Below are 21,821 nucleotides of genomic sequence, written 5' to 3'. Positions count from 1 at the left end.
TGTCTAAAAATATAAGTTTTTACTATCACATCCTTGCTGAATAAAAATATAAGTTTCTTTCAAAAAAGAAAGAAAAAAAAAAAAAAAGTACTGACCCCAGACTTTTGAATGGTAGTGTATATTGTAACAAAGGATTTCTATTTTGAATAAATGCTGTTCTTTTGAACTCTTTATTCATCGAAGAATCCTGAAAAGAAGTATCACAGGTTTCCAACATTGATTATAATCAGCATATAGAATGATTTCTGAAGGATCATGTGACACTGACGACTGGAGTAATGATGCTGAAAATTAAGCTTTACCATCACAGGAATAAATTATATTTCAAAGTATATTAATATAGAAAACTGTTATTTTAAATTGTAATAATATTCCACAGTATAACTCTTTTTTTTCTCTGTTATTTTTTAATCAAATGAATGCAGCCTTGATGAGCAAAAGAGACTTAAAATCTTACTGATCCCAAACTTTTGAACAGCAGTGTACATGTTTTCTCTTCTTGTTTTGTGTGCAGGCATTTAGATTTTAACCTTGACAAGACAGTGTTTCTCTTCATTGCTGGACGCTATGAATTCTCAAATAAAGGAGCTGATATCTTTCTTGAAGCATTGGCCAGACTTAATTACCTGCTGAGGGTCAGTATTTGCATTTTAGGATGTATGTGCATTTGAGAAGTCACAATACGAACACAAAATGTTATAAAGATGAAGAATCTTTTTTTAGAAAAGGTTTAAATTTGATGTTGATTTGAAACAAAATTCTTGTACGTCCAGGTGAATCACAGTGATGTGACCATAATAGCATTCTTCATCATGCCTGCTCGTACCAACAACTTCAACGTGGAGACCCTGAAGGGCCAAGCCGTACGGAAACAGCTCTGGTAACCATGACAACTGCACTGTGAGGACTGCTAACCAGAACGACACCGTTTAGCTCAGACTACTCGCTTAATATAAACAACAATCAAGTTGTGTTGAAAGCACATTTATTTTAGAATTATTTATGTACTCTTATAGTATTTATTAATATTTTGAATTAGCTCTTATTATTTATTTTATTATTAGTTTTAGTAATTTTATGATGTGCTTTTGACATTTATATTAGTTTGTTTTTAAAATATTATTTATTTAAAGTTTTTTTTAAATTCAGTTTTAGTAATTTTAGTATTTCAGCTTTAACTTATTTTTTTTGTCAACTTATTTTCAGTTAGTTGCCAGGTTTTTAACTTTAAGCGTCTCATCTAATAAATATTTTCAGCTTTTAAAAAAAAAAAAGTTTTTGATCATTTTAGTTTTAGGTTTACTTAACAATGACAACACTGGCCTAGAGCATCCTAACACAACTACCTGTTTTCTTTTGCCATTCTGCAGTGAAAGATGGATGTGTGATGATGTAGGAAGGAATTTATTTGTTTGTTTGTTCATTCATTCATTTTTATTTATTTATATGTTTAATAAACAGTAGTCATAATGTCACCTGATTGAAAAGAGTAGTTAAAATGATTAAAACTAAATGTTTTATTTACTCACACTCATATTCAAAAACCCATAGACAATTTTTTCCCAAATTTTTGCTTGGACTCAGGGACTGTTGAAGCAGTGAATGAATGTTGTTGTGACATTGCATCTTTGTTGTATTGTCAGGGACACTGCTCAGACTGTGAAGGAGCACTTTGGGAAGAAACTCTACGAATCACTTTTAGTGTGAGTTGGTTTTTGTGTTTCAGCTGTATTATGTCATCTATTCTGAGGCGTGACATTGCTCTCTTTCTCGTTGTCAGAGGGCAGCTGCCTGATGTGTCTAAGATGTTAGATAAAGAGGACTTCACCATGATGAAACGTGCCATCTTCGCCACCCAGCGCCAGTGCCTGCCCCCCGTCTGCTCTCACAACATGCTGGAGGACAGCAGTGACCCCATCCTCAACTGCATCCGCCGTATCGGCCTCTTTAATACTGCTCAGGACAGAGTCAAGGTATACACACACACACAAACACTATACTATAATGGATGTATTCAACGGTAATTTGTTATGTAAAAAAATACTTAATACACCTTTAATGCCTCATATTCTTCTGCTAGGTGATCTTCCATCCAGAGTTTCTCTCCTCCACTTCTCCTCTCCTGCCGATGGACTATGAGGAGTTTGTGAGAGGCTGCCATCTTGGAGTATTTCCATCCTACTATGAGCCCTGGGGATACACACCAGGTAAAACTACACATACTATGTATATGTGTGTGTGTGTATATATATGTGTGTTTATGTATATATGTACATACATGCTCCATGGTGTATATATACCATTTAAAAGTTTGGTCAGTAACATGGTAACATTGTTTTAGTATATAAACAAGATATTATATATCTTGTTATAGTTACAAGAAATATTTTTTTTCAGAATTCATACATTATATTTATCAAAGTGAGCGTAAATACGTCACTTTTTTTATAGTTTTGACATTGAGAATAAGAAATGTTTCTTGAGCACCAAATCAGCATGTTAGAATAATTTCTGAATGATCATTTGATATTTTAAAAACATATTATTTCACAGTATTACTGGTAAATAAATGCAGCCTTGGTGAGCATAAAGAGACTTCTTTCAAAAACCTGAAACAGACTTACTGACCCCAAACTTTTGAATGGTAGTTTGTGAACTCTGTATTAATATCATCCACTCAACACAATGCACACATCTTTTTTTTAGCTGAGTGTACAGTGATGGGTATCCCATCGATCTCCACTAACCTGTCTGGGTTTGGCTGTTTCATGGAGGAGCACATTGCTGACCCGTCAGCTTATGGTGAGAGTTGTACATATACAATGGAACTAATGAACAGCAGCTACAAGATTTTCTCAATTTTGTTTGAATCAGCTTTATTTAGTTTCATTGTGTAATGTACATTTTTCTTAACTCCTCCTTTTCAGGTATCTATATTCTGGATCGGCGGTACTGTGGGGTGGATGAGTCCTGCAATCAGCTGACGTCTTTCCTGTTTCAGTTCTGTCAGCAGAGCCGCAGGCAGAGGATCATTCAGAGGAACCGAACAGAGCGCCTCAGTGACCTGCTAGATTGGAGATATTTGGGCAGGGTCAGATACTACACACACACACACACACACACACAAAACACAGTGAATTGCTTTTCTGACCACGAAGGACCCATGTTGTGTCCACTTTCTGTATCAAAACAACAAAACTAACAGGTTATTGAGGTTATTGTTCATGAACTAATATAGCATATTTCTGTTTCTTAGTATTACGTATCTGCCCGCCATATGGCTTTAGCGAAAGCTTTCCCGGACACATTCATCTATGAGCCTCAAGAACCCACTTCGGTAAGTTAAAATGATGAAGGGTGAAATTGAAATTGTTTGTCCATTTTATTTTAATAAAAGTGTGAAGTTGAATTATCTAGACCAGTGATTCTCAACCAGAGATTCAGCATGACTTAAAAATAATTTAAAATAAGACGACAACAACCATTACCATAAGCTAAAATAGCTACAAGTCAAGATTTTTTTGTTTTAGTTCACCTCCTCAATGTATTTTTCCTTTGAAAACCCTGGATATGAGATTTTATAAATGTGATATCTAATCACATTTAAATTATTAAAGTCTTATTTCCATGCTAATTTTAATGTTTAAGGAATTTATATTTACTTATGCCAAGCTGTAAAAAAAAAAAACAGTCAAAAAAGGGGAACCTCTGACAGCTCTGGACAGCTGTCTAAAAACTGGATGTAAATATTTGTTGACCTATATTCTTTCATTTACATAATTCAGGCCACAGGCTTCCGTTACCCGCGGCCCGCCTCTGTGCCCCCGTCTCCCGCCCACTCGCTTCACTCATCTCCTCATCACAGTGAGGCTGAGGATGAAGAGGAACCATATGATGAAGATCTGGAGGCGGAGAAAGACCGGGTCAACATCCGCCAACCTTTCAACATGCCGAACCGGAACAAGAATCAGACAGTTAGTCTTCCTGAGAAAAATTAAAACACACCCCTACATGCATACCTACACACTCTGTAGTTTATACTGTGAGGCACTTATATACACTGTGACACACACACACACACACACACACACACACACATAACACTCCCCTAAAAGTGAAAGTAAAGCCTGCAAACAGTATGTCTGCATGTTGGTTTTCTGAAAAGAAATAAATAAGATATTTAATTATTTGGTGAGCCATAGTATGTGATTTTAAGACTTTCTGTTGAAAGATTTCTCTGGTGTCTTTCATACAAAGCTTAGTAAAAAAAAAACAAAAAAACAACAACAACGGATTAAATAGTAGCTAGAGTTATTCATACTTGTCATCTAGCTGTGTGCCGCTGACTTTCAAATGGCCACTGTTAAAAGACAATACAAATAAATGTGAAATGATAAAAATAAACGTTACAAAAATTTTTAAAGAGACCTTTATTAGGAATGGTTTAAGAAAAAAACATTATTTATACACTCTTTAAAAGAGCTGTACGACTTTGTTCTTCCATGGAACACAAAAGAAGAGGTTTTGAAGAATGTTCATGTTATATATTTCTATATACAAAATTAACACAGAGGGTGATCAGGGCCAAAAAATTATAATACGAATATCATACAAATAGTCCTTAAAACTCGCACTTTAGGTCTTCTGAAGTCCTACAGTATCTTTATATGAAGGACCGACCCAAATTTAAGCTGTTTACTTTAAATCATGGTTTGACAGTCCTAGTAATTATTCACTTTCACTGTGCTAATTTCAAAGAGCTAAACTTTTCCTTGTGTGTTTCACGAAAGCAAGAAATGTATACATCTTTTAAAAGACTTTAGATTGCATAAATGTACTGTATTCTGAAAACATTCTTACAGTGCTTTACTCACTGCCAGATTTCCCTTCACAGTATTATGTACTGTCACGAACATAGTGACTATCCAGCAGTTTTCTAGGGTTATTTTAAAAAAATGGTTTCAGTTAAATGACAAGCAATTGATGTAGCTAAAGCTAACCAGCCAAACGAATACACTGGAACATCATTGGTACTGTAATACAAATATACACCAGCACTGTTAGAGTTTGTCATGTCTATCACAGCTGTAAAACTGAAATTAAAGTCTACAACATTATTACCATTACACTTGTTTTATTAATTCATCATGTGCCACATCGTGTGTTTTTCTTCGGTTAATTTGTACACTTTCTGCAGCAATCCACTGTTATCAACACAGATATACCCTCCCTCCATGACCCTTGCAGACTGAAAAAAGACAAACAGAAATTCAAATGACACAGAGAGATATGTAACCACATATTTGTGTACCATTTTGGACTTTCTGTTAAATTTTAGCAGAACAGAAAGCAAAGAGGATAGTTCCAAAAGATGTCTTTTTATGCCTGCGTTCTCTGTGTAAATCCAGATTTGGTTAAATATGTTCAGTGCATACTGGGGTTTTAGGCAATGCACTGCATCGGTTTACTCCATCTGTCTTTCTTATACATACCCAGTAAGCTGCTCCAGAAGGAATTGTATGTGGCATTTCCTGTTACAGCTCCCAGTTTGGCGGGGTTTTGTCTCACTGTTTTCACTGTGAACCCATCTGGACCAGTTACTTCAACCTCCACAATATGGTAGTCTGATAATCTGGAGTGAAGGGGAAAGAGAGATTCCAGTAACACTCGCGTTACAAATCCTATAGCTCATACTAATGGTTAGTCGTACTAATGGTACATTTTCTTTACTTGAGCCACCTAGCAGCATGATAAAAGTAATTCTGAATCCTATAGATATTACAGGACATAGCAACGCCCAAGCACCACCCAAAAACTGTGGCAAGTGCCTCTACCATTCATATTGGAAAGCTGGTTTTGATCTAGTTTCCACAATGAAACCGAAGTAGAGACATATCTTTTCTTCTGTATTGTGACACATCTGAGTGAAACAGATTATCAAAAAATAGAAATGATAGGGCGGGGACTATCAGATGGTTGTTGATCAGATGAAGGCAGATCTGAATGCGAGTCTGCAGTCGATTGTAAGAAGGGAGCGGAGTTTAAATGATTGGAGAAGTCTGGCATTTCACCAGAAGGTCCATATTTTGATTAAGAATTACAAGCTCGAATAAAAAAGAAAAATAGAAACATGCATGACTGAGTCATTTACAGTGAGATCAATATGTTTTAATTTCATGCCAACTTTAAAAGTGGCCTGGTCTATGTATGGAGGCAGTTTTCTGTGTAACGGAAAGGTTTTGAGTGTTAATGTCAGATTTTTGAGGTCCAGTTTGCAACTCACGTAGTGTCTGAGACGATTTCTCCGGTAACCCCATTGAAGCCCAGCTTTGATGCGGCTATGGCCGCAGCTGCCATAGTGTTCACATTATTTGGGGCGATGGGGCAGAGCTCTGCTACTGAGCCGTGGTACAAGACCCGCCTCCCCTCTCCCTCCCTCCAATCAGAGAGCAGACCACCAGTCAGCCGAAAGCAAGAGGGATGTTTAGACATTCGGATGGAGAGAGCCTATAAGAGAGACATTTGAAATTTACTTTCATATATTTTCATGTGGCAGGGACAATGAAACTTATGTTGAACTTTAGTTTTGGATAATATTTAGTATTTTTATTTAGGCAGACCACCTCTTGGAGATAAATGTTTTTTTATGGACAGTTAGATTTAATTTTGAACAGTGCTTGAATTCCTTGTATTAAAAAAAATAATTATAAGAAAATAGTATTACCCGTAAAGTTCCACTGTCATTCATTTTTTGAATATCTTGGCCACCCCATAATGCACCACTGGGCACATAAAGTGTTTTCCCATGTTGTTTTGCAGCAGTGCAAAGATCTTGCTCAAGCTGGGGGTCAGAAAGGGCAGAAGGGCTGCCCACCTGAGGAAGGGAAAACATGATTAGAGACAGTTTTAACAATTACTTGGGCAGTACAGCTAATTATCATTATGAAATAAATGTAAATACTATGACAGACAGGATTTCAGGTGAAAATATAAAGGATAGACTTAAGTTACCAGGAAGTGAGCATGTGACAGAAATCTGACGCCAAACTCTTTAACTATCATTGGATGGCACACCTCCACTATTACATCGGTGTCTCTGAAACACCAAACACACATAAAACACCTGTAAAGTGCCACAGTAACATGCTCTGTTTTGCAGTCTCTTAAACAAATATTCAACAAGCGTATATAAACTTTATATATACAAATACAAATTTACCTGCGTGTGAAATCTGAGAGGTCATGTAGAATCAGCTCTTTGGGCAGTGAATCTCTAAGTTTGTCTGCATTTCGGTTCCAAACAAATGCTAACTGCAGTCCTGCCTCAGGCCCTTCCTTTTGGATCTTCTCAACAAGAAACTGGCCTGAAAAAGGAGAAAAGATTAAATACACATGTTCTGACAGAATATGAACTGATACTGAACATAAGAGTGATTACAGCTCTACAGCAACATTAGATTTTAAGTGCAAATTTAATCAAAGTAGAGAAAGTTGTGGCTCTTGAAACAGAAGTTTTCATTGGAGAACTCACCTAAATGTCCATATCCCACAATTCCAACCTTTAAAGCTCTATCAGTCATATCTACAAAGTGAGATAAGGGATTCAGCAGATGAACCATGAAATCATTTTTCTTATTGGTTGGTCTGCTAAAGTAGTTCAAGAGAGCTTATTATTATTCACATCTACACAATAACAAATGTAATTCTGTAAACTCTAGAACATCAAACCAGCATGCACTAGATTTATTCCCCCACACATGCTCTTGATTCAATCTTTGGCTCCTCCCCTTTTTCATTTTCTCCACCTTCCTTTATCTCTAACACACTGATCTCACCGACACAATTTGTCCTCACAACCTTCACTTACCTGCTAATTCCTCACCTTTTCTCTATTTATCACTCTCTCTTTCTTTTCGATGTCCGTCGATCTCTCTCTTCGCTGTTTGAACTTGAGAGACTGTGGAATAGAGCAGGTTAAAGTGCATGTGGGCCAGGATTGTTAATGATTAGACTCTGTGTGAATCCATTGGCTTTGGATATTTTAAAGGAGCACTGTAGTATTATTCATGATGGAAAAGGTGATCTTGAAACAGGATATTTTAGTTTTAGTTATTTTAGTGTCTTTGAGATATTATTACGTTTTATTATTAGTTTGATTCATTTAAATTTTTATATTCTGCATTATCATTTTATTTTATTTTTGTTAAAGGCTTAGTACATTTTTTTCATTTGTAAAATTATTTTTATTTTTTAAAAATATGTCTATTGTTTTTATTTTAATGTTAGTTTTAGTTATTTTAGTGCATCAAGTTTTTAAAATATTTTAATTTATTTTTTCGTTTACATTAGGCTATTTCAAGTAACAAAAATCTACATACACGTCTCAAATCACACTTATTAACAAATGTTATATTATACTTTAAATGAGAAAAGTATGACAATAATTCCCCCTTTTTATATCATAACACTTTAGCTCTGTGGCGCCCTCAAGGGGGTAAAAGTGGGGGAAATGGCAATATCTCCAGAATTGCAACAGATTTTACAACCATGCTGTTAAAACCACTAACAACTGAGAAGCTAATGATCAATAAGAACTAGAACGAATAAGTAGTACAGTAATTATTAGAATAATTACAAGATATAAATACATATTATATTTATAAAAATTATATGTGTTGTCTATCCTTACTGACACCTACACGTACATCAAAAAAGCCAATAAAGTGAATAAGCTGAAACAAGCTGAAAAGACATAAAACAGACTGGGAAAGATACTTTTCTAGCATTAATTAAAAAAAAAAGTTTATCTCTCTGAACTTGTGTCTCAATCATCAAACCTTTGCTCTTGGCGATGATGTCACTACAGGGTAACAGGCCATAATGCAGAGAGAAACATAGACGGAGAGAGAGAGACGGGCACAGAAACAGGGAGAGAGAGTGAGGGGTGTACGTTGTTTATGACAGAACAATCTGACAGATAACACATCACTCATAATGGTCCAAAGTCCAGACCTACCCCAGCCAATGAAACACCCTGGCATACATAGTTGACAAGAGGCATTACAGATCTCCTAGCTGTGGAATAGGTGGCCCACATCTGAGAAGGCTGCGTGTGTGACTGTTTAGGCCAGAAGACAGAGATGGACATCCTGGAAACGAGTGCTTATGACCGCATACAACGCAGGAATACGGTAATCACAGCAAACACACACACACACCTGCGCACAAATACAGACACCTGTGTTCTGCTCTTGTGGGCCTATTTGTGCACTTCTATCACATCCAGTTTACTCATTTAGATCCGCATTTAGTCACAAAATCATTTTTCTAACTTAGAATCACACTCGTATCCTGCGTGATTTTCTTTTATAATAAAGATATTTGCATTTAATGTTTAATTAAAGTGTTGTAATACTGATCGAATTCTGTTTAGAGCACAGTAAGTGCAGACTGTGTATTTTTTAAAATAAAAATCATACCTGTATTGTTTTCATTCTTTTCTCCATCACTTGTTTTCCAGACCTGTGTGCTGTTTCTTTATCTCCTCCCTTTTTTTGCATCCTGTACGATATACTTCTACTTGTGGATCCCAGACTCCGCCCCCTCTCTTCTGGCCGCTGGCATTAAGGCCGCTCCCATCCTCTGTCTGGTCCTTCTGGTGCTCAGCTATAATGGAGGGCGGGGTCTAGTGGGCGTGGCTGGAGGGTTGCTGCTCTCAGCGGGCGGAGACTGTTGCCTTATTTGGCCAGAACTTTTTATCCATGGTAAAGGTTATTTCTTCCTGTCCCATACCTTTATTTAAGACTATCGGGGTTACTATCCAGGTCATATTTCACTATAAAGTCAAGAGGGGAACAAACTTTTCTTACTTTTCACACTTTTTCATACTATTTTAAGACCATAAGGCACAATAATATTATTATTATTATTATTATTTAAATTGTGAAGTATTTGTGTATCACATTGTTGATTTTTTTCTGTTTTTGTTTTAAACCTGTGCGTGTACAGTATTACAGTAATAAGAATAAAATGAGGATCACCTTTGAGAATAATGGAATTTTCAAAAAAAGTTAATTTATTATTATTATTATTTAAATTGTGAAGTATTTGTGTATCACATTGTTGATTTTTTTCTGTTTTTGTTTTAAGCCTGTGCGTGTACAGTATTACAGTAATAAGAATAAAATGAGGATCACCTTTGAGAATAATGGAATTTTCAAAAAAAGTTAATAAAAAATTATATTAATTTATATTCACATTTGTTATTATATTTTCATTTTGGTTTACTTTACATTTTATTTCCATTTTAATATACACTTATAACAACTGATTACATATTATTAATTACTTTTTTCATTTAAATTTTATTTTTGATAATTTTTTTGTTGTGTTTTTGTCATCGAGTTTTTTATGGTTGTAGTTTTAGTTAAATATAATAGCTCTGCATCACAGTCTTATCTCTGTCTTTTTTTTTTATTTTTAGGAATGGGCTGTTTTGCTCTGGCCCACTTGCTTTACTCTATTTCCTTCCTGTCCTCTCGATATTCTGCAACATCTTCGTCTGTCTCATTCTTTATCCTCTACCTCATCCTGTGGTTGTTCGGCATTGGAATGTATGCTTACCTGGTGCCCTTCCTACGGCTTGAACCAGAAGCTGACCTTCTCGTCCCAGCCATAGGGGGTTACATACTGGTCATTGTTATCATGGCCACACTGGCTGCTCGTACACGGCGGCCGCTCATCCTGCTGGGCAGCCTGGTCTTCATGGCTTCTGACCTCACGATTGCACTGACAAAGTTCAATGTCTTTGATGTAGAATACAAAAAGCACATTATTATGACAACATACTACCTGGCACAGCTGATGATTGCGCTGGGTGACGTGAAGGCAGTGCTGGAGGAGGATGCTGATGATATCCACAAGAGGAAGAGATCATAAGACTGCTGTTAATGACTGATGGTGGTTCAGTGAAAGGTTAATCGCTGTATAAAATGGTTACAGGACATGCTTACTGTACATCCCTAAATATAAGAAATATTATACAGTCTGACCTATCAACTAAGACTTTTGTCTAGCTTCCCTACAGCAGATGAACTTGGCCTAACAGACTCTGTGCTGAACTGAACTGATTTGATTACATTTGAAACAACTGTATGTAGTTTTGCCTATCTTTGCGACTTTGGAGCCCCCAACAGTTAAGTGAATGGAATCCACTGTCGTAAATACCACTGTCGTTGTTGCTGCCGTAAAGCAATCCGCCTTTTCGCGGAATTTCGTACCCGCTCAACAAAGAATTAGGCCCTACATGTTCCCAGAACAGACATTTTGGGGCTAGTGTGAGAAAGAAACAGAATTCCTTTGACTTATTAGAAGTCAGTGTACCTTCAGAATGATTTTGAAACCGGTATTTCAAGACAATCTTACATACAGTTGCTAAAGGTATTAAATATTTGTTATCCAACACAAATATTTATGCTCAGATGCTCCACGAACCTTTGCTAGTTTCTAGAGCAGAGATGAGTGTCCAAATTGTGCAGAAATAAAGCACATGAAGTCATAGTGTTACAGATTTGTTTATTGACTGATTCATGGTACTTTCGTGGCATAGTTGCAGGCTAAAGAAAAATGTCAAAATGTAATTCTGTTGACTTTATGTAATGAATATATTATAGTATAGGCTAAAACATCATGAAATGTTGTGTTTTTGTGGCATGCAATCCCAAAAGCCAGAGATCACTTTTAAATAAAATAAAAGCATAGCGAGAAATTCTCAACTTTGTGTGTTTTTATAATCAGTTATTACCATTTGGTGATACATTTTTATAATAGAATTTGTAAATTAACAACCAAGTGAAAATATTTTATTAGTTTGTGGAAAAATAGCTTAATGTTTTGGATCTTAATAGACTAAATTATTATGAAAATTAAATTAATAATGTTATTGACAAAAAAACGTCCTTGAATTTAAGTGATTTGAAAGGTGCATAGAGCTGCGTCAAGAAAAATCAATCGTTCGCATAGCGCCATCTGTAGTTTATCTTGCGTTGTGTATGAGAGGAAAGATTCCGTGTTCCAAAATCACACCAGAACTGAGAGGCTTCTCTGCGGTGAAGCTGGTCCTCACGGCAGGAATGAACTTGTACCCAATTCATTTGTGAATGAATAATGAAGATTTTGGAAACACCATGCGTCGTTTGGGTAATGAAGAAACGTTCACATTCCGACGCTAGGAGGATATAAGTGAATAAACGATTACGGGTGAGCAAATTTTCAATGGAAAATCGAAAGAAATAATCTCAACAATGTAAATACAACATGTGTTTATGCGCTTAAAACCACCAGCGTTGATGAGGCGAGTTTTCATCTTTTTTGTCAGGTAAGTATTTACGCCTTTTCCCATTAAGTTCCCCAAACGTATTCAAAATTTTTATTGAATATAAAAATGGAAGATAATAGATGAATATATAGTGCAGATATATATATATATATATATATATATATATATATATATACACACGTATATTGACAGACTTTATTAGTATTTGTATAGAGATGGGCTATTAGTGAAAGATAACATTAATGGACTGTCAAAGAATGATACACTGAACAAAGCAAATAATATATACAAATTAGATGTGTACCAATCGTTTTCTATTATTATTTCTTATTCATCCTGTACAAATTAAAAATTACAGGCAAGTTTGTGTCGTAAGAAAACCATCAGTTGCTTGATAGTAATTAACCTCACAAAAGGGCCCATTTATCCTCAAAATAACTCCGCAATCAGCAAGCATAATGATAGCAGGGTGTCAGTTGTAATGACTTCTTGTTTTCTTCCTGTTTCTTGTTTGTTTTTGGAGTCTTAAGCTGGTGTGCTTTTCCTCCTCCTGATGTTCAGCTTCCTCTGGGAGGGTCATGCTGTGGCCAGCTGCCTTTCTCTCACTTTCATGCTTCTTCTGCACATCTTGGATGTGTGCATGTCAGAGTCCAACCATGCAGAATGCCCAGAGAGCTGCTTCTGCTCAGAGAGTGTCGACGGTGGGCTGATGGTCCGTTGTAGAGACATGAACTTAATTGCGGTGCCACATGGCCTTCCGAACAACACACGACATCTATACCTAGACAACAACCTGCTTTTTACCATACCATCTGATTCATTTATAGGGCTCCCACTGCTGTTCAAACTAGATCTTTCCCACAACAGGTTGGTCCATCTGGAGCCTGGAGCCTTTCGAGGCCAAGCGGACTCATTAAGCAGCCTGGACCTTTCTTTTAACCTGCTGGAGACACTGGACCCCGAGGCGTTTGGCGACCTCAGAGCCCAGACTAACCTCTCTCATAACCCCTGGCTGTGTGACTGCCGTCTGCAGCTGGCTATGCCACAGCTGCTCTTAGATCCCTCCTCCCTCGCTGAGGTGGTGTGCAACACTTCTGAACCTGAGGAGTTGGGAGCTCAAGGTATGCCCTTCATCCTGGTAGCGACTGATCTTGACTTCTGCGCAGCACTCCGGAGGACCACTGACTTTGCTATGCTAATAACAATGTTTGGCTGGTTTACAATGGTTATATCCTATTTAGTGTACTATGTAAGGCACAACCAAGAAGATGCTATTCGGCATCTAGAGTATCTCAAGTCTCTCCCAAACAGGCAGGGCAGATCTGGGGAGTCACTGACACGCAGCACCTGGTTGTAACGTAAATAAGAAAAAATACTGAATCTACTTTAAAACTTTTTTTTGGAGTGATAAGATGAAAATGAAAGATTCTTACATTGTGCTCATTAAAGGGACAGTTCACCCAAAAATTTAAATTCTGTCATTCATTACTCACCCTCATGTTGTTACAAATCCGTAAGACCTTCGTTCATCTTCAGAACACAAATTAAGATATATTTGATGAAATCCGAGAGCTTTCTGACCCTCCCATAGACAGCAAAGCAACTGACACCTTCAAGGCCCAAAAAGGTAGTAAGGACATCATTAAAATAGTCCATGTGACATCAGTGATTCATTCTTAATTTTATGATTTTATTTATCCCTTTAATGTACAATGTTTCAAATATGCTATTTGAATGCTTGGATTTGTCAGTTGATTGTTTTATGCTGTTTTAGTAAATCACTTTTATATGTGTCTTTAATAAGTTTGAAATATGCATAAACAAATAGTTAAAGAACCAATTTTTTTTTTGCTTGGTTTTTAGTTTATATTTGTTGGCTTTGAGTCATCTGTAAGTTCTTAATGTGGACAAATTTTATTTTGAGCAGATATAAACCTTTATGTTCTCTTCTATAAAAACACCAAAATATTCAAGACTGATCCTGCACTACACAGATATCATAAACTCTCAAGAATGAAAATGTCCCTCCCACAAATACAGCGTGCCATTGACAAGCAGTATCAGCTAGCAAATCATAGTTCATGGCTTCATGTTAAAAAGGGAAGATCTCTTTGATGTCCTGACAACCATAAAAAAGAAAAGAGTAAATAGTAAAAAAAAAAAAAAGTCTTTAATGGCATGGTGCAATATGCATTGAAAACAACTGAGAATGTTTGTTCATTCTTGATATGTTGATACTTTGGTAACCATTTCTTTAGGACAAAGGACCAACTGAAAAAGAGGTATAGTCATGTTAATTTTTATATGAGTGAAAAAGCTTTTCTTAAAGGCTTCCTTGGGTTCAAGAATGTGCCTTTCAAAATAGGAAACACATGTACATATATTAGATGCTGAGAGGTTTTTTGCAGGGTTTTGTTTCTCTTGCACAACTTAGACTTCAATAACCCTGCATGAGATTATGTGTATCGTACTGTATCCAATTGAAATAAAGATAAATACTGATCTGGGCTTGGGTTCAGTACTTCTAAGAAGAGCAGGGAGAGTTGGATTCAGATTACATTCAATAACTACAGTATCTCACAGAAGTGAGTACACCCCTCACATTTTTGGAAAAAGATATAATAAAATATTTACAAAAATGTGAGGGGTGTACTCACTTCTGTGAGATACTGTACATCACATTTGCAATCAGGACTCTAACTCTCTAACAAAGCCGGAGGAAGTGTTTCTCTGTGTTCCCCTGAGAGGAAGCCCTGAGACTTTTGGAGGCGCAGATATCTGTTGGAGGGCACCACTTGACTGAGCTTGAGCACTTCAGATGTCAGAAACATTTTTTTGTGACTGTTGTTTAGGCCTGTTAGGCAGGACAGGCACCAACACCTGCTGTCAATGTGTGACTTCTGCCATTAATATTATTGATTGAATATGTCAGTCAAGGTCTTTATGATATTTAGGCCCTGTAGCTTAAAGGATTAGTTCAATCCTGAATTAAAATTTCCTGATAATTTACTCACCCCCATGCCATTCATGTCATTCTTTCTTTAGTTTAGAAATGAAGGTTTTTGAGGAAAACATTCTAGGATTTTTCTCCATATAATGGACTTCAATAGTGGCCAATGGGTTGAAGGTCCAAATTGCAGTTTCAATGCAGCTTTAAAGGGCTCTACACGATCCCAGCGTAAGGGAATAATGGTCTTATCTAGCGAAACGATTGGTCATTTCTAAAAAAAATTAAAATGTATATACTTTTTTACCACAAATGCTCGTCTTGCACTAGCTCTGTGATGCGCATGCACATCTTCACACATTACGTAATCACATTAGAAAGGTCACGCATGTTAGTTCTTCGTCTGTGCACTCAGGTTCAAAAAGGTAGGGTAGGACAAAAAACTATTTTTCTTCACAATCGTCCGATATCGTTGTTTTACCTTTTTTTGTAAAGGGTGTTTGATTTTCTTTGCACGTTTACTTTGTAAACACTGGGTCGGTACTTCCGCGTGACCTTTCCAACGTGATTACGTAAAGCTTGAAGTCGTGGACGCACATCGCAGAGCTAGTGCAAGATGAGCATTTGTGGTTAAAGTATATAAATTATAATTTATTTTAGAAAATTACCAATCGTTTCACTAGATAAGACCCTTATTAATCAGCTGGGTTCGTGTAGAGCCTTTTGAAGCTGCATTGAAACTGCAATTTGGACCTTCAACCCATTGGCCACCATTGAAGTCCATTATATCCTGGAATGTTTTCCTCAAAAACCTTAATTTCTTTTCGACTGAAGAAAGAAAGACATGAATATCTTGGTTGACATGGGGGTGAGTAAATTATCAGGAAATTTTAACTCTGGAGTGAACTAATCCTTGAACTCTTTGCATACTCAAGTCAAGATGTTTATTATTGGTCCAGGGAAATACCAGGTTTTGAATGTCCCCCATCTCTCTGACTGACTGATTCAGCTGCTCCAGTGAGTCATAAAAAATCTGTTATTTTATTGAGGTAAACTATATGAGGTGTCCAGCATTGTGATTTTCTTTGCTTATGTGACTGAACTGCTGTATTAAATTTTTCTGTATTAAACTGTCTTTTAGGAAGTACTTTTTTTAATTTTTTTAGATCAACATTTTCCTGATAATGATTTTTTAACATCTGAAACCTGCTGTGCTCAGTATGTTACATTGGTATGTAGCAGAAAAGATGCCCTTTTTGACAATTTGTTGCTTATGCCTTTTCATTTTTAAACTGTGACATGTTGGCATATTAGCTTGTTTTTCTTTCTTTTTCTTTTTCATATCTGACAAATATGTTTAGACACGTAAAGCTTAGAATTCTTCCCACTATTAAAACTAATTAAAACTTCCCACTAATAAAACTGTAAAAATGAAATCTAAAATTAGTTACTTGTTCATTTTTATTTATTTATTTATTTATTTTTAGGCATGCAAAAATAAGTGCTATTTAATCGAATCATACCTTGACTACTGAACACTGGGTTAGGGCCTTACATGTACACATAACAGCATCCCCTAAAACAACTGAAACACCACATGAAAAAGATTGGTTACAAGCTGTCTCCAGGAACAGGTTTGAGAACCACTGCATTACAGAAATTGAGTCAAACAAACCAAATGGTCGAGGAAGCCAAAAACATTAACCTTAACCATAAAAAGGTCAAGGCCAAAAAGAAACATCAGGAAATTAATTTATTGCAATGTTGCACATTTTACACATTTTTAAAACATTTTCTCTCGTAACATAAACATTCATTGTAACATTCTGTTAAACAGTATGTATTATGTCTATTTATAAATATATTAGCCTACTGTACACAAATAGACAAATGAGATTCCTAGGGCCTATACATTATCAACATAACCAAAATTAGCTGACAATCTACTTTATGCCTTTTGACCTCTAATGGATAGTTCATGCATTTTTATCAAGTAAAGTCTTTTAGCTGAAATCTAATGAAAAAATTATTTTTATAAAGTAAATGTAAGAATAACTTTTATATTGTTAGTAATTCAAGATGAACACTTACTGGACTCAAGCACTCCATTTTTAATTTTTAATGTTCTAAATTATTATTATTATTATGTTAAAATTTAAATGTCAAATATGACAACAGGCTTTTTAAGGTTTATTTGTCTTATCTCTCTGGTTGGCCATTTTTTATTATTTTGAGGTATTATTTTAAGTAGTGAACTGATCTTCTAAAACAGGCAACAAAGTCTATAAAGAAAAATCTTAATAACAAAAGCGTACAGAAGATCTGAAACGCAAACGATGCGACCTGATTTAGAGAATATGGATGTTTCATTTTAAAAACATTCATTCTATAAACATCCATTCTTTCTAGTCAAGTTTCGTATGAAAGTTTCCACTCACAGCAGATGCTAACGTCTCTAAGACCGGAAACCTAAAAGCGAAAGTAAACGGGAGGACATGCATTGATGAAATTCCTCCGCTATATTATGCAGTGAGCCAATTAATTTGAAAAAATACTAAAATTATTCTAAATACTCAAATTTAAAATTAATACTAAAATTTCATTTTAAAACTAAGAACTAAAACTGAAAAGAAATTTGGGGCAACATCAGCTGGGTGAAAGGCTCTTTTGGAGATCTGTACAGTGTTCTGCGAACTTCAAACAAGAGTGTAAGTGAAAATCTATACAATGTGTGTTACAAACATTTAACAAAACTAAGTTAGAGTCTTATTCTTACATTATTCTTATATTTTCTTGATCGAGTAGGCTGTGCCATCGACATACATTCTGTCTGCTTACAGCAAAAAATACAAACCATACACCTAAGTGGAATATTCATTTAAGTTCAACTTTATTTTCACAAATTCTTGCAGAGTGAAATCCCTTTAAAGCTTATTCCATGTGCAGTCCACTTACACATAATAGCCTTTTGCACATATTTCACACATTTTTCACAATGTAGCTACACAAATGCTAATTAGACACATACATTATATGAACTGCAACACTAAACAGCTACTGAGTGTGTCACAATCATGTTAATGTAAAACACTGCGTTTCGAAAAAACAGCGTTCTTTACTCAGACTACCATCCATCGTTTTGATTTTCTTGATGTTTTCTTGAACACTTTCCTGAAAGGTTCCATGGATGTTATGTTCTTCATGGAAATATAGATGCTAATTGTCACAAATCAGGCCTCTGTGACTCTCTCCGACCGCCTCCGGAGGGCACCCTCTCCTGAGTACTAGCGTTCTTGGACTTCATTTCCCATACACCCCGTACCTGGGACCGATTACTGGCACAGGTGTTTCCCCTTAGCTTCCCCATTTAAGCAGCTTCCAGACTCTTAGTTTTCGCGAAGTCTTGTTTTGCCACGGCTACATTTCTGAGCGTTTATCCCCTGTCTTTTGATCTCTTGTGTATTACCTTGGACTGTTCTTACTAGTGTGATTCTCTGCCGCCTGCCCCGACCCTTGCTCTGTTACTGTTTACTCAGGCTCTTTTGGAGATCTGTACAGTGTTCTGCGAACTTCAAACAAGAGTGTAAGTGAAAATCTATACAATGTGTGTTACAAACATTTAACAAAACTAAGTTAGAGTCTTATTCTTACATTATTCTTATATTTTCTTGATCGAGTAGGCTGTGCCATCGACATACATTCTGTCTGCTTACAGCAAAAAATACAAACCATACACCTAAGTGGAATATTCATTTAAGTTCAACTTTATTTTCACAAATTCTTGCAGAGTGAAATCCCTTTAAAGCTTATTCCATGTGCAGTCCACTTACACATAATAGCCTTTTGCACATATTTCACACATTTTTCACAATGTAGCTACACAAATGCTAATTAGACACATACATTATATGAACTGCAACACTAAACAGCTACTGAGTGTGTCACAATCATGTTAATGTAAAACACTGCGTTTCGAAAAAACAGCGTTCTTTACTCAGACTACCATCCATCGTTTTGATTTTCTTGATGTTTTCTTGAACACTTTCCTGAAAGGTTCCATGGATGTTATGTTCTTCATGGAAATATAGATGCTAATTGTCACAAATCAGGCCTCTGTGACTCTCTCCGACCGCCTCCGGAGGGCACCCTCTCCTGAGTACTAGCGTTCTTGGACTTCATTTCCCATACACCCCGTACCTGGGACTGATTACTGGCACAGGTGTTTCCCCTTAGCTTCCCCATTTAAGCAGCTTCCAGACTCTTAGTTTTCGCGAAGTCTTGTTTTGCCACGGCTACATTTCTGAGCGTTTATCCCCTGTCTTTTGATCTCTTGTGTATTACCTTGGACTGTTCTTACTAGTGTTATTCTCTGCCGCCTGCCCCGACCCTCACTCCCCGACCTGTTACTGTTTACTCTCCTGGATTGTCCCTGTTGTTCCTGACGCTGATGTTTGATTACTGCCTGTTTGACTCTGCCATTGATTCTAATAAAAGCTGCAAATGGATCCGCACGCCTCTGACCCCTCATTACACTAATAAAGAACCTTTATTTTTAAGAGTGAACAATAGAGAGTAAATGTTCTAGCCAATAAGCTATAAATTATAATTATAGGCTAATTGTGTAATATAAAGCACAATATACTCAATATTCCCCGACCTGTTACTGTTTCCTCTCCTGGATTGTCCCTGTTGTTCCTGACGCTGATGTTTGATTACTGCCTGTTTGACTCTGCCATTGATTCTAATAAAAGCTGCAAATGGATCCGCACGCCTCTGACCCCTCATTACACTAATAAAGAACCTTTATTTTTAAGAGTGAACAATAGAGAGTAAATGTTCTAGCCAATAAGCTATAAATTATAATTATAGGCTAATTGTGTAATATAAAGCACAATATACTCAATATATTGTTTCTTTTGTAGAATTTCAAAGTTTTTCTTCTGTACCCACAAAATCAGAAGAAACCAATATGGGAGATGAAAGACCAATAACAAAGCTCAATGTCTCCACCTCTAAGGATGAGGAGGAAATACTTGCAGCTAATGGTTATCAGCTCATCAATTCTGACCTCAGTGGAGGTACTGCTAAAAAACGGGTCTTCCTTTGGTACAAGAAAGAGTGTGGCTTGAAACCTGTGACCAGGATCCAGTTTTCATTCAATGACAAAATGAAAGCTGGTCTGGCGGATGCTGGGTATGAGCTGGTGGACAAGGATCTGAATGCAGGAGCTGGTGGAAATATCATCTTTCTTTGGTACTTCTACGGCAGCACTGAATCTGACATTCCCATTACGAGCCACGAGGTAAGCAAAGATGCCAAAGAAGAACCTGCTCTTCTGAAAGATGGCTGGGAGAGATTGGGCTGTGATCTGAACCGTAAGGCAGGAGGAAAGTGCATCTACCTGTGGGTGAAGAGAGAGAAACCGAGCTACATCTGTGAGATCACAGCAACTGTTGACTTCTCTTGTGACAGGTTATATGTTTGATCTGGGCTTCACTCGTGTGGATGAAGACACCAATCACGGTGCTGGTGGAAAGCATGTCTTCCTTTGGTATCGCCGCTCAACTGATAAGAGCAAAGCTCTCACTGCTCTTAACGTATCCACCTCCCCCCAGGAGCAGGCAAAGCTTCATGCTGAAGGCTTCGATATGGTTGTTGCGGACCTCAGTGAAGGAGCCGGTGGAAAATATGTCCATGCATGGTACAGGAAAGAAAGATGTGAATCAGAGATCCAAGCCATGGTTCTACTGATCAATCCTGATGCCTGGAAGGAGTATCAGAAAGCTGGCATCAACTTTGTGGAAAAAAATCTGAATGAGGGCAACAAGGGCTGGAAAATGTACATAGCATACAAGTGAAGGATGTAAGGATTCTTCGGTACTTGATATTAATAAATTAGCTTCCACATACTATAGATTAAATCAGTAGGCCTACATTGATGGTTAAAGATGATGACATGCAAATGTCAAAAAAGGCACAGAAAAAAAACAACTCAAAAAACACAAACTCAAAAATTAAAAAGGAGTGGTCGATGAACTATTCATAAATTCTTAAAGTTATGCCCATTAAGCACTTGACCCCAGCTTGCTTCAGATTTACTTTATTTTATTGAGGGTACTGTAAGTCGCTTTGGATAAGAAATGTTTACTAAATGAAACAGGTGCTCATTATGTCCATGAGGTGGCAGAACAGCTTCCCACAGAGCACACAGTATATTATGACCATGGACTGTTGTAAAACATTGTTTCCTTTTTGCAATTTTTTTTCTTTGACTGTTTGTCACTCTTGTGAAGTCCTTCAGCCTTCTGCATTCCTTGGTTGTAACAAGTGGTTATTTGAGTTAGTTTTGTTATAACAAAAGGGCATCTGGCAGAAACATCATGTAGAGGTTCTTGACAAAACGTTGATGTGTCTATGCCTTCATACATAATCCACTGAAGTACAGATCATTCAAATGAAGTGCAATACACAAAACTAGAATTAAGACTTACATGGGTGTAGATCACAGAGCCCATGCTAATGCCAGCTCATGCCCCC

General features: G+C 36.7%; 4 protein-coding genes and 1 pseudogene across 5 annotated transcripts in view; 4 read left to right on the top strand and 1 right to left on the bottom strand.

Annotated features, from left to right (window-relative positions):
• The window catches only part of LOC107754987 (glycogen [starch] synthase, muscle-like), an 8,839-nt gene extending 4,525 nt beyond the window's left edge, over positions 1-4,314 (top strand). The window contains exons 7-15 of the mRNA XM_016571635.1: positions 515-635; positions 774-880; positions 1,644-1,703; positions 1,781-1,973; positions 2,081-2,207; positions 2,707-2,802; positions 2,928-3,091; positions 3,257-3,337; positions 3,786-4,314. Coding sequence (XP_016427121.1) covers positions 515-635; positions 774-880; positions 1,644-1,703; positions 1,781-1,973; positions 2,081-2,207; positions 2,707-2,802; positions 2,928-3,091; positions 3,257-3,337; positions 3,786-3,998 — 1,162 coding nt within the window. The 3' untranslated portion in view covers positions 3,999-4,314. The remainder of the gene's footprint in view (positions 1-514; positions 636-773; positions 881-1,643; positions 1,704-1,780; positions 1,974-2,080; positions 2,208-2,706; positions 2,803-2,927; positions 3,092-3,256; positions 3,338-3,785) is intronic.
• An 838-nt stretch (positions 4,315-5,152) lies between these two features.
• aspdh (aspartate dehydrogenase domain containing) lies at positions 5,153-7,964 on the bottom strand. 2 transcript variants are annotated; one of them, XM_016570522.1, is made up of 8 exons: positions 7,868-7,964; positions 7,532-7,582; positions 7,220-7,364; positions 7,012-7,096; positions 6,725-6,874; positions 6,284-6,507; positions 5,493-5,632; positions 5,153-5,248 (listed from the first exon to the last, which is right to left on the bottom strand). In XM_016570522.1, the coding sequence occupies exons 2-8, from the start codon at positions 7,578-7,580 to the stop codon at positions 5,211-5,213; spliced, it is 831 nt and encodes a 276-aa protein (XP_016426008.1). In that variant the 5' UTR covers positions 7,581-7,582; positions 7,868-7,964; the 3' UTR covers positions 5,153-5,210. The 2 variants fall into 2 exon arrangements, with proteins under 2 accessions (XP_016426008.1, XP_016426017.1); XM_016570531.1 differs by having other exon boundaries at positions 7,883-7,964.
• A 1,074-nt stretch (positions 7,965-9,038) lies between these two features.
• LOC107755106 (lysoplasmalogenase-like) lies at positions 9,039-11,758 on the top strand. Its single transcript, XM_016571786.1, has 3 exons — positions 9,039-9,191; positions 9,521-9,764; positions 10,484-11,758. Exons 1-3 carry the CDS (start codon positions 9,141-9,143, stop codon positions 10,936-10,938), a joined length of 750 nt encoding a protein of 249 aa, XP_016427272.1. The 5' UTR covers positions 9,039-9,140; the 3' UTR covers positions 10,939-11,758.
• A 1,132-nt stretch (positions 11,759-12,890) lies between these two features.
• lrrc3cb (leucine rich repeat containing 3Cb) lies at positions 12,891-13,694 on the top strand. The gene has a single exon (XM_016571626.1). The coding sequence runs from the start codon at positions 12,891-12,893 to the stop codon at positions 13,692-13,694; it is 804 nt and encodes a 267-aa protein (XP_016427112.1).
• A 6,559-nt stretch (positions 13,695-20,253) lies between these two features.
• LOC107754966 (uncharacterized) lies at positions 20,254-21,142 on the top strand (annotated as a pseudogene).
• The last annotated feature ends 679 nt before the right edge of the window (positions 21,143-21,821 follow it).

Source organism: Sinocyclocheilus rhinocerous, unplaced genomic scaffold (assembly GCF_001515625.1).
Source record: "Sinocyclocheilus rhinocerous isolate Xijiao unplaced genomic scaffold, SAMN03320098_v1.1 scaffold1063, whole genome shotgun sequence".
Lineage (NCBI taxonomy): Eukaryota > Metazoa > Chordata > Actinopteri > Cypriniformes > Cyprinidae > Sinocyclocheilus > Sinocyclocheilus rhinocerous.
The sequence above is the reverse complement of the archived record's forward strand: the minus strand, read 5'-3'. Positions and strand labels throughout refer to the sequence as shown.

Bases quoted from the DNA above. Each gene is read 5' to 3' on its own strand.
- lrrc3cb (XM_016571626.1), top strand. From the start codon at position 12,891: ATGTTCAGCTTCCTCTGGGAGGGTCATGCTGTGGCCAGCTGCCTTTCT.
- aspdh (XM_016570522.1), bottom strand. From the start codon at position 7,580: ATGACTGATAGAGCTTTAAAGGTTGGAATTGTGGGATATGGACATTTA. The intron at 6,875-7,011 runs GTAACTTAAGTC...TCCCTTCCTCAG, and splicing joins TGTCACATGCTCACTTCCTG to GTGGGCAGCCCTTCTGCCCT. The intron at 5,249-5,492 runs GTATGTATAAGA...GTCTTTTTTCAG, and splicing joins CTTCTGGAGCAGCTTACTGG to TCTGCAAGGGTCATGGAGGG.
- LOC107755106 (XM_016571786.1), top strand. From the start codon at position 9,141: ATGGACATCCTGGAAACGAGTGCTTATGACCGCATACAACGCAGGAAT. The intron at 9,192-9,520 runs GTAATCACAGCA...CTTGTTTTCCAG, and splicing joins GCATACAACGCAGGAATACG to ACCTGTGTGCTGTTTCTTTA. The intron at 9,765-10,483 runs GTAAAGGTTATT...TTTTATTTTTAG, and splicing joins GCCAGAACTTTTTATCCATG to GAATGGGCTGTTTTGCTCTG.